At 40.2% G+C, this 12,136-nt stretch overlaps 1 protein-coding gene across 10 annotated transcripts in view; it reads left to right on the top strand.

Annotated features, from left to right (window-relative positions):
* DENND1A (DENN domain containing 1A) overlaps positions 1–10,806 on the top strand; it is a 193,096-nt gene extending 182,290 nt beyond the window's left edge. For 6 of the 10 annotated variants that reach the window (XM_083806957.1, XM_083806954.1, XM_083806956.1 and 3 more), the window contains 2 exons: positions 7,363–7,618; positions 8,520–10,806. In XM_083806957.1, coding sequence (XP_083663083.1) covers positions 7,363–7,618; positions 8,520–9,842 — 1,579 coding nt within the window. In that variant the 3' untranslated portion in view covers positions 9,843–10,806. Of the gene's footprint in view, positions 1–4,460; positions 4,590–7,362; positions 7,619–8,519 lie in introns of all 10 variants that reach the window. The other 4 variants (XM_083806962.1, XM_083806961.1, XM_083806955.1 and 1 more) reach the window with 2 other exon arrangements.
* Positions 10,807–12,136: the final 1,330 nt, after the last annotated feature.

Raw genomic sequence — 12,136 nt, 5'->3', positions numbered from 1 at the left:
AGATCTTATCAGAGCAGGCAGAGGTGTCATCCAGCTTGTTCCCACTTTAAATTCTTTGTTCCTATTTCCAACTTTCTAGAAAATGTGTAAGAAGTTCAGAAAAATTATAAAACAGTTAGCTACCTGCCTTTACTGGACACAGTGATCAAAAGCTATTGTTTCTGTTATCTAATTGAATGACTTGCGAGCTTTTTTTTTTTCTTGCTTTCATTTAAAATTTGCTTTATGCTAATATTTTAGTTTTTCTTGGAATATTCTACTTCTATGAAAATTCACAGTATGCAAATTGTCAATTTAAAAGTCAAATATTTAATATTTTTGCTAGCTCGCACTCAGGTGTACTGAGTGTTCAGAATGTGCAGGAAGGAATTCCAGCGATGGGTGTATGCTTTGTTCATATTGAATAGTTATTAGGTAATCCCCTCAGTCCCAAGTCTCTTATTTCATACTGGAAAGAAAAAGCCAATGCATCCAAATCCCTCATTCTCTTCATTTTACTGTCTAAGAGGGACAAATTCCTTAATTCCCTAGAGTTGCCATATAGCTATTCTTTAAAATAAAAAATAAATCCTCCCTCAAATTTGGGAAGCCCATTTTTAGGAGAATAATGACAACAAGTCCATACTACCCCCTTTGTATCACAATCTCTGTAATCAGGAAAAAGCAAAACAGTTAATAAAATACACACGTTTAATTTTCTCATAACTGAACTATTTTTAAAAATTATTACAGAATTCTCCTTATTAATGCCCAAATCCCGTACTCACATTTTCTGTATGTATTTTTTCTATCTCAAGTACATTTAGGTGTCAATTAAATTTGAAATATCTACATTTGTCAGCATTTCATTTTTGGCCAGTGTGATGTGCTGCTGATTTGTCCATGCATCCTGACACATGAAAAAAGCTCCTGAGATGCAGATCTTCCTCATTAAAAAAGAAACCCATACTATCATAATGCTACGCAGAGCCATGGAGCGCATCCCCAGCTTTATTGCACTGTGTTTCTGACATGATATTTAAAAAGGAACAGCCACGGCTGTCAGTACTGTCATATGCTAGTGCTAACCGAAGACATGTTAAACTAAACATTAGAAAGAGATCAGCAAGTCATCTGCATGGTAACTCAGCTAAGAGATTAGGTAGGCAGGAGCTGGTGCAGTCATGTGGAGATGATGAGGGTTGTAGCTGTGATGGACACATCCTTTTTTCCCTCTAAGACTGCAGCAGTGCCTGCCTTGTAGCCGGGCTTGCTGTGACCTGCCTTTTCAGAGACAGCTCTTTGTGTAGGAAATTCTAGCAAGTGGTGGGTGGCAGACTGCAGGAGAGTTGGCGAATTGGGTTAATGAGGGAATAGGTACTTTTTTTGGATTCTACTGCCTCAAGCTAATAAAAAATTTAAACTTGGACAATTTTAGACTGTTCATCCCTTATCTTTGACCAAAATGTTTTTTAGAGCACACTAACAGTGAAACTTAAGTGCTTTCTTTTTTCTAATCAGGAGATCCCACTTTCATTTACGGAGTCTTGCAGCAGCAACAAGAACGTACATATTAATTAATGTGCTATAAATGCAATCTTATTGCACTGATCTGCACTCAAGTGCAACGCATGATTTAGCAAAAAGGATACCGTCTTATTTTTTCATAGCTAGTTCCCAGTTTACTTAATACATACACACAGACACAATGCATTTGAATTTAGCATAGTCTGAAGGCAAACAAAAGGTATCAAAGGCAATGCTTTAAGGGCAACTGCACCAGTGCATCTCTTACATGCAGCTACCAAACATAATGTGTCAGCAAGATATGTGGAAATTCAGTATTGGTGTTGATTTCAGGAAAACAATTCTAAATTTGCTTGAATCATGTTAAATGTTAACTTATTCTCCTAAGAGAAAAATACAATATGCATATGTAAGTTCAAAAAATAAATATTTTAAAATAATCTTTGATTTTTAAAATCATTTTAGGTGGAGACATTTGTTAATGTAAATTGAATTTTGGAGGTAATAGCCTTTCTTTTATTAAAAACAAAAAATAAAAATAAAAATTGTTACAGCAAATTTTTCCTAATGCAGTGGCAGCTCCTCACTTTCCCTGGATGCCTATTACAGCACGAGAGGAAAAGAACAGCTATGCAACAGCTTTAATTGGAGTACCACAGACTATGATTTAACACTATCAGCTGCATCTGCTGCCACCACTATTTTAGACTTTTTATTAATTAGCTCTGACCTGATTGTGAATAAACATTTATTCACAGTGGCAGTTTCAGCCCTATTGAGCTGTCGCTTACAGTGGCCAACTTCTCTTTTTCTTGACCTGATGTTTTGGACTGCTTTTCATATCTTTATTATATAGTTATTTGGCAATTGAGACAAAAGAACTAAGAAACAACAAAGGCTGCTTATGAATACAAGAGCAAATAGAGGTAGTTTGCTAGTATGTCTGTACTATAAAGATGATAAATCAAATTCTTTCTCTTTTTGTCTCTGCTATTGGTCCTGTTCTGATTTCAGCATATCCTCCTCTTACCAGGGATACACATAGCGATGGGAGATACTAGCATTGTTCTACCTTCTTTACAGGATCAGGACATATCCCTTGTTCCACATGATGAGCCTGACTCTGCTTATTCTGAAATAATGAACTTTACTGTGGACATCAGTAGTAGCAAAATTAGGTTCCTATCTCAATTTTTGTGTGTTGCTTTGTGTCCTTCACGATGTGTGTTTTGATTCACTACAATAGCTAGGATATTCTCAGTGATACGTGGTTGACAAAATGAAAATGTTTGGGAAGAGGCCTCATTTGGGGCAATGTTTGCTTTTATGACCCTAGTGATTTCTTTTCCAGACGTGCAGATGATGATGTTCTATAGCAACATCCATCAATGTTCATCAGCCTGTGGGTTGGTCCATAAGACATATGGAAGTGGTTTATAGTGCTGTTGAAAAGAGGTTTTCTCCTGGTTGGTTTTTTTTTTTTTTCATTTCCACTTGTGCACACTTGGATATGCCAGAATACAACAGAAATGGTGAGGAAAAAAAATAAAATAAACAGAGAGTATTTTCTATATAATAAGCACATATAATTTTGACAGCACTACATGATGTTGTCCTTGAGTTTTAGTAGATAAAAAAGCACTGAGCTATGGTGTAGAGTCCTCTGATTAGTATTGGTAGGTCTCGATGTGCTTTTACTGCTTTCAGTTACTTGTGAAGCATTAGTCTCAATATTTCATTTGTGGGAATGCATTTTCTATAAGCTCTTTTGCAATCCAGAGCTTCAGTGTTTCAGAGGGAATAAACAGTGGCTGTTGCTTTGTACTTTACTTAAGATTAGGATATTTTAGTGTTACAGATGAGGCAGTAATTGCTATTAATTTCTTTACACTTTTCAACCTCTTGGTTCCGGTGTATTTCCATTTAAGTACTCTGCTCCTGTGCTCTTCCTGTTCTTCTAAAGCTGATAGCGCATTTAGTTGTTTAAAGCAGTGATAGCTGCTTTAGAGTCAAGGGTAGAAGCTTCTACTTTATATAGAAAAGAGTAATTCACTGGTTTTAAGGTTAAAACAAAGTGAATCAATGGATCGCTACAATAAAGAATAGAAAAATATTCAAAATTTCAGCAGTCCTAAAATATTTTTCTTTTACCCCCCAACCAGTGTACATTTACCTGAATAGGCATTCAGAGTTAGTTTTACACTCAAGAATTTTGCCACTGTCTTCATGAGGTAGAAGTGCAAATCCTGCATATCTGACCTCTGTGTATAAAATAAAGATGACCAATAGATTCTTGTCAAAAGTCTGGTGAAATGGTTGGGGTTGTTTTGTTTGTTTTTTTATCAGAGTTCAAGTGTGTTTCCAGAGGCACATATGATATCAAATACATACAAGACTGCCCAGCAGCACAGCATGCTATTATTTGTCCAGCTTCTGGATATGCTGGAATTTTTAAGATGATGTTAATGTTTGCCCTAGTTCTGTAATACTTGAAACCTATTATGACCAATCTATTTGTCTCTATTTTTTTTTTTTGGCTTTAATGATCATACTCTTCTATTTGTGCTGCTGAGTCTTCCAAATTGGTATCCCCAGCTCTTTTCTTCAATTGCATGTTTGATATCAGCCCGAGTAAACAAGTTTAAAGAATTCCCAAATCTCTAGAAAATGCAGTGGGGGAATTGTGGGTTTCTGTATTGGCTTCTTTTGCAACGTGGATCTGATTGCAGGTCCTAGTACCCTTCCCAACCAGACAACACCCTAGACATTTTTAGAAGAGTTATATTTTCTGCCTTGAAAGTAGAGCTTAACATGAGTCTGCAGAGCTCTTTACAGTGGCAGTCAGTCACGTTCAGAAATTATTTAGAGCCTACGACTCACTTGGTTTTCTCTCTCCTCTGCAGCTTTGAATGTGACAACTTGGTAACTTACTTTTCTCTCCCTGTTTCCCCCAGCCTTGTAAAGCCTATGCGACACTATACAGTCTTCCTCTCTGAGGACTCTTCTGATGATGAATTTCAGCAGGAAGAGGATCCTGTCTCTGGCTTCTCTGAAAACTTTTTCTTCTCTGCTCCTTTTGAATGGTCTATCCTTTATTCTTTCACTGTATTAATTCAGTCTTTAAACAATAGTTTTTGCATTGGTCAGGGTGCCTGCTCCTATACTTGGAATTTTGGAAATACTCTTGCAGTCTTTATACAGCACTTGATGAATGTTCCGCATTTCTCCTGCTTGTTTGTTTTGGTATTTACAGGCATGCAAAAGCATACTACTGCATGAATCAGTATGCAGCAATGCACAGCTTTATTGTTTTCTGTTCAACCCGAGCTGTGTGGGAGGTAACCCTTCCACTTGCCCTTTGTTCCAATGTGCCGCTTGTGTTCCTGTCCAAACCTTCTGCCGTTCTTCCTTGTACAGTGCTAACTGTGCTTTTTGGATTGTCCTGTGAGCTTTATTTCAGTGCAGTCATCAGCTTTTTCCAGTTTCACTTGCTTGATCGCAGCCTCTCTGTTCTGTCAAGTACTAGATCCTCAGTGACTCAGGGGAGTCATCATGCAGACATCCTTCCAAGGGTTTAGAGTACAACCTGACCTTAAATTATACAAGAGATAGCAAGCGACTTGTTGAGTTTACTCACTGTATTATTTGTATGCAACCTTTTCATTTGTAAGTTGTTGCAGATTGGTAAATTCCCAAACCTTCTTAACTACGTCTTGCCTAGTTTTGAAATACGGTGCTGAGCAGCTCAGCCGTATCGCATCTATAGGAACTGTATGTGTGAGCCTTGGCTTCAGGACTCAGCCATCTCCCCTAGGCACCTGTGCTAGAAGAAGGAGCGTTGCCTGTCAGCTCCTGTTTCCCTGGCCAGACTGCCCAGGGGCCCCAGTGCATCTTTTTGAGATACACTGTCACGTGGAGGGGAGGTGCATGCGGATTCAGCTGTGCTAAATAACTTCATACTGCATATTTGAGCAGAGCACCCCAGAGGGCACTCTCGAGGTAAGGCCTCACTGACGGTCATCCAGAAGATTTGCTCCTCCTACCTCACCTGCCGGACAATTTCTAGGTGGAGAAAGGGACAGGAATTGCAGTGAACTACATGCATTCTTTTAACAAAAGCCCTTAATGGCTTGACCAGAAGCTGCAGAAAGAGGTGCCGTAGTACTGCGAGCTGCTGCTTCAGAAATCTGTGGGATGCCAGAGCGAGGCAGTTCTGGGTACTGGAAGATTGATTGATGCCCCACCACATCCGAGTGCTTGGAGCCTGCCAGCTGCAGTTATGTTAGACTAGGCTGGAGGAAAGGGCTGCCAGTTTGATACTGGAGCATCCAGTTGCTGAATTCATTGGTGCCCTTCTGGCCATGCTGCCTCCTGCTTGCCCTCACCTTGTTTGTGCCCCCAGCGCTGCTGCAGCCGTGCCTCGGGTGCGATGCTGTCTGCGCCCTACATTTCCCTGGAGCTGCAGATTAGGAGTGAGAGCAAAGCTCCTAAATCCAAACCTGTTTGCAGACCAAGCTAACAGCACTGCGAGAAACAAGGTGGGAACAACATTAGTGGCATGATGGCAACCCCTGTGATGCAGAAGGGGGGTTCAGAGAGCAACAGGGAAGGGACATGACTGCAATCAGCTGGGCACAAATAGACAGACTGTATAGGATCAGTAGCAAAGGGCAAGAAAAATGTACACGCACTCTTGTGTTTAGGGTAAGGGAGGTCAGGCTACCAAAATTATTTCTGTGCAAAAGATTCCTCAGGGTTTTGGTATTTCTTGCAGTGTGATCAAATGCTTTGCAGATGAGCACATATAATGCGAGAGACTAAAGATACAACCAAGATTTGCAAGATCACACTCTTCCTGAGGACATGTACCATCAGCTGTCTGTCTTGTATTTGCATTATTATACTCTTGTGTTCCTAGCTGAATGCCTATTTATTTGTTGATGAAGGAAATAAGGACTGTTAAGAAATTTGCATGATATAGATGTGTTATAATAAAATATGGAAAGAAGAGGAGGGTTCTTCCATATTATCTTTGTTTTTGGAGGTCTCACAAATATTTTCTTTTAATTGAAATCTTGTTTAAATGCCACGGTAAAACTGGCTGCCAGTCAAATGCCAATCACCACAGATATGTGTGTCACTTCTTGTTATTAATTGGATGTGCATTATGCTGCTGTTCTCTGTACACAGAACTGATATGCAAATCTGCTGTTGTTCATTTTTTTTGCTGAGGTATGTGCAAGAAAAGCATGTTGCTAACTTGGCCTTGGCTTTAAATGTAAAATAGGTGTCTTCATAATGAATTGTGTTGTTTCTTGATAAGATGACACCAGTATAATCATTGGAACTCTGCACAGTATTCCCAATTATTGCAGGAAAACACTGAATTATGTTTCAAGCTGAGTTAGCTTGAAACAAGTGAATGTAAGTGCCTGCAGAACACGGAGCAGTTTGTGGTGTGCTTGCTCTGACTTCCTGCCTAGAAGGACTGAGCACAGCAACCGCCATCTGCCTGGGTGGGAAGGGCCAGCCTGTCAAAATGGAGAGCTAGCATCCGGTTATTCCTGCTCAGAGAGACTTGGCTCATCAGTCTGTCTCTAACTGCATAATCACAGCTTTCCTCTGAGTACTTCCCACTTACATCTTTTTCCTTTCTGAAAACTCTTCGAGTGCCAAGTCATCTTTGTATGTCCTGCCCTCAGTCACTTTGTTCACACACCTGCTGTTCACAAGCCACTGTAATTTGCTACCCAAAAACTTTTTGTAAAGCCATCCAACTCCTTGCTAAATACTTGTTTTGAAAAAAAAAATGAAAAAGACAATTTGCAACTTGATTTCTGTTTTCTTGTCTCATAGGCCTCAGCCATACCGGGCCCTGAAAGAGTCTGATAGTGCTGATGGGGAAGAGGCTGTCAGTCCAGAAAAGGCAAAAGAGCCTCTGCCTCCAAGTCCTCTCCTCTCAAGCAACACCACAGAAATCAACCTCCTTGAAGACATTTTCCCTAACTTAGAAGTAGAAACACAGTCTCAGCCTCTCAGCCAGGCTAAGAGCCTAGAAGACCTGCGGACTCCCAAAGAAGAGGGACATCAGCGATGCACGTTTGACTACCAGGTTTGTACAGGTTTTCATATGCCCTGGGGGAATTTGCACAGAACTAGGGCTGTCTGTCTTCGATTATTCTTTGAGAAATATTTTCGTAATATTGGGTAGGTGCATCCAATTTCCAGCCCTCTGTCCATGTGTTTTGAAATTCATTTCAGAGTTAAGAAATTATTGAAATGGGCCTCAGTTATAAAACAGTAACTTTTTTCTAGTAGAACTACAGTCTTTACTTCTAAAGCAAAAAATACTTGCATATTCCTCAGAATCTGTTTTTTCCTATGGCTATCACACGCCGTTATCTTTGAAGCTGATGCTCAACAGTGAGAAGGAATAGAAGGGAATTTTCAGGTCTCCTTGAAATTGCATGTTTTTAATGACCTTCTTTTAATGTGGACATTTTGGTGTAGGTATCAGTTGAACAAACTAGATTGTTGAAGAGGAATGTTCTTTGTGAAGGACATCACTGAATATATGCATCTGAGAAAGTGACAAACTAAAACAGACTAAGAGATATTCGTGTGACATGAAAGAAAAGGATGTCGTTTCTACCTTAAAATAATATTTAATTTTGTGTTGCATCACTTCACATATTTCGTTTGACTGCTTTTTCTATACAACAATTAAACCTTCTCCAATTCGGTACCTTAGATATAGCTGCATACTCCCTATGTGGCTCTCAAGAGATGACACAAGGTATCACAGCTGAACAACTCATTAGAGGCAAAGCTGGAATTAAAACTGCAGAGTCCCGCTTCTCCTTTCCTGTTTGTCCCTCTGGGCTGCATGCAATTGTTCCTCTCTTTCTAGTGTTCACACTCGGCAGACAGATCCTCCTCCACTCATAGCGTGTCGTCACTTTAGGATCGGTGTTGTGATAAGATCTGTGAAAGCTAACATTGTTTTCTTGCAGAGAATGGAACTTGGTGTTGCTGAGAGGAACAGGATTGTACCACCCATGAAGCTGTCTCACCCTTACAACAAGCTGTGGAGTATGGGTCACGATGATATGGCTATTCCTACCAAGTATTCCCAAAGCTCACCAGAACGACCCCTGACTGCACTTGGTAACATGCCGCCAATCACAAGGAGACCCCGGAGTAGAGACAGCATTCTGGCTCCTGTGGAAAAGGATGAATCAAATCCTGCCACTCAAGGGAACATCACCATTCCTAGGCCACAGGGAAGAAAGACTCCTGAACTGGGGATAGTGCCACCACCGCCAGCACCCAGGGCTTCCAAGCATCAGATTCCAGCTGGGCCAACAGAAACTCTTACCACCCACGCTACAGGACTTAGCCATTTGGTTTCAGATCTTATCCCAGAGCCCTTTGGAGTTGGTAGGGTGTCCTTAGATCCTGAAGTCCAGCAGTCTGTAAATTATTCCTCTCATTCATCTCAGCTTTTGTCCAGTGCTACCAGCACTGCAGAGATGCTCCAACCCGTCAAGGTGAAGACAGACAATACTGGTAATGAAAGTGACTACCTTCTTAACCTGCTGGATCCATTAAAAACAGCCAGCTGGCAAAGCAGTGGCCCACAGCAAGGCTCCTGCAGCCTGCAGAGCTCAGCCACTCCACCTTCTGGAGCGGGCTTTGCCTCAGTGGCAAGTGACTTTGTGCCTCCTGCAGCTGCACCATTTGTCCAGTCGCTCAGTTATCCTTCCCCAGTACTGCCACCTTTTTTACAGGCATCTCCTAATCCATTTACACAAACAGTGCCAGGAGCCCTGTCAGTGTCTCTTGTTAGACCCCCAAGGGGCTCTTTCACCCCCACCTTAGGTCATGCTTATAGCTCTAGCTTCATAACACCTAGTTCTGGTTTCTACCCACCACAAAGACCTCAGCCAAACATTTCAACATTGTCCATGCCAAACTTGTTTAGCCAGGCTCCAGCTGTGGCACCAGCTAGCTCCTTACTGCTGCAGAGCCACAGTGCTTCTCCAGCAAGCTCTCTACAGCCAGCGTGTTTAAGTGGTCCTTCTAAATCCAGAACATTACAGGTGGGCAAGTCCAGTTCCAAGGTAGATACCAAGCAAGTACTAGCTCTTCTGTCTAATGAACCTCCTTTGATCCCTTCCAGGCCAGCTAAGGGCTTAGAGTCAATGTTACAATCCTCAAAATCTGAGGAGACAAAAGATCCATTTGAAGATTTGTTAAAAAAGACAAAGCAAGATGTGTCATCCACACCAGGTAAGGTTGAACAGCTCAGAAAGCAATGGGAAACCTTTGAGTAGTGTTCCCGATGGCCTTTTGATGTCCCTTTGGAATTGACAGAGATTTTGTTTTTTTGAGCCAGCATAAAACCAAGCATTTCTTTTATGGCAGTCTGAGCCAGGATGGCTGCAGGACCATCACCACGCTGCAATTCCCATGATTGCTTTTTGCTCAGAGTTTGTTTTGCTGGGGAGTTCCCATGTTGTCCTCATCCCTGCAACTGTTTTCTCACTTTCTGCCACTGAAAACCCCATGACTTTTGCACTGACCAAAGCATGAAGGTAGTTGGGTTTTGGTTGATTTGGTTTGGTTTTCCACACGTAGCTTTTCAGACAGTACTACTGATGCAGAAGTTACTCCTGCCCTTGTATTTTCAGTCCTTAGCACAGCCGGGAGCATGACATAGCACATCGTACTTGTGTTTTCTTGCTGCCTGTGTGAATGGTGTTCAGTTCAGTTTTTCCTGTGTTGCTTATATAGCTATATTTTTCCTTTCACATGTAAAGTGCAGCAAACAAACCAGCTTTGTGGACTGCACTGAGTTAATCCATTAGGCTTAGTCTGACCGAGTTTGTCCTCTCTTGGAATACATTCATCTAGGTCATACTATTGGGTGAGCTTTTGTTGCAATTTTTTTTTTTTATTTCCCTCCCCTAGTAAACTTGACACTGAGAGGTAACAGGGACCTCTCTGGTGCAGAATTGTAATTCCTTGTTGCAACAAAACCGTAGCACAGAGCAGTTGCTCAGGGTTTGGTCCTGCATCTCTGTTGGGAAACCGGAAACACCAGCAATTGATTTTCTTTTGTTGTTGTTTATAGGGTTTTTTTGTTTGTTAAATACATCAGAAAATAGAGTCCATGAAGCATATCCTAGTTCTTATGTATGTGTATGTTAATATTATATATAAATATTACATATGGCAGTATATGAATGGGATGTAACAACATCTTACTTATTAAAAAAAGAGAGAGAGAGAAAAAAATTGGGGTATAAAAGTCCCTGGCTCATGAGTTCAAGTTAAAAGCATACTGACAAGATGCCCAACTGCAGAGAGATTAAAGCCGCAGCGCTTGTCTGCACAGACAGAAATAAGACTCCAAGTAGAGCTAAGTGATGTAATGCTGGAAGGCCAATGCATGGCAGCTGCCTGTCACTGCTGGACTTCAGAAGTGCTAACTGCTACCTTTAAGCAATGGGATTTCATTCTGGTCTGCAAGGCTCTCCAGTCCTTCAGCCTGTCTTAAAACCCACGATCTTTATCCTGCTTTTGATGAGAACAGTTTGCTGGGCTAACGAGACATTAACTGGACCATGAAATGGACTGCGAGGTCACAAAGTACAGAAATGCAATGAGAAGATTAAAGGGTACGTTCATTCTGATTTTCTAAGACACTTTTCTGTGGCAATAGTATTCTCAAGAAATTTCATATTAGTCTTAGCAACTCCTTTAAAACTTGCTGTCTTTGCAGTTATCATTTTTGTTTTACTTAAGTGGTGCTTTTTTGTTTTGTTTTGTATTTGGGCACAGTCCAATTTAAAACATGTTACTCCAGAAGACATAATCACATTGCCATTAAGCCTTTGGTAAAGGAAATCATTTTGGACACACGGGGAAATTCTTGTAAAGCTTTATCTGAATTATTTCCAATGTACCTATTTTACTCATATACTCTTGGAGGTTTTCTTACTCTAGTGTATGAAAATGGCTGTCTGTGCGTTTGAGTCTGTGCAATACAAAAGAAAAATACTCTTATTATCTGAAATGCCAACAGTTTGGGAAAGACCATAGTATTGCATTAATATTACTCTATTTCTGTAAAGCACTGTTACTTTTACAAGCCATTCAGTTGGATTTGTATTTTCTTTTTGTGTTGGAAGACAGATGGTTTTAGTATTGCATAGTAAAATATTTAAAGTCTAAGACAATAGCTCCATTTTATTTTATACAGTTTAGAATATGAACATTATATATAAATGCAGTCTGTAATTTTCAGATTTCCTTTACTATGAGCTAGATGATAAAAACTTTTACAATTATAATGGATATGTACAAACACCAGATAGTTCTGCATATGATGTGTAATTTGAATTTAACATACTTTTTTTTTTGGTCACACACCGATTATATACTGAGTAGGCGTAATACACATGCTTAACTAAATAGGAAAACACTCAGGTAATTCTGTATCACTGCAAATCATTTTCAATCGCTGATTATTTTGCTCTTCCCGTATTGTATAGTATAAGTCCCAAATTAAATATTTTTTGAAGTTGCTCTTTTTAGTCGAACAAGCACTCTTGGATTTATTTTT

This window comes from Anser anser, assembly GCF_964211835.1.
Source record: "Anser anser genome assembly, chromosome: 21".
Lineage (NCBI taxonomy): Eukaryota > Metazoa > Chordata > Aves > Anseriformes > Anatidae > Anser > Anser anser.
Note: the sequence above shows the minus strand (reverse complement) of the source record. Positions and strands in the feature narration are given on the sequence as shown.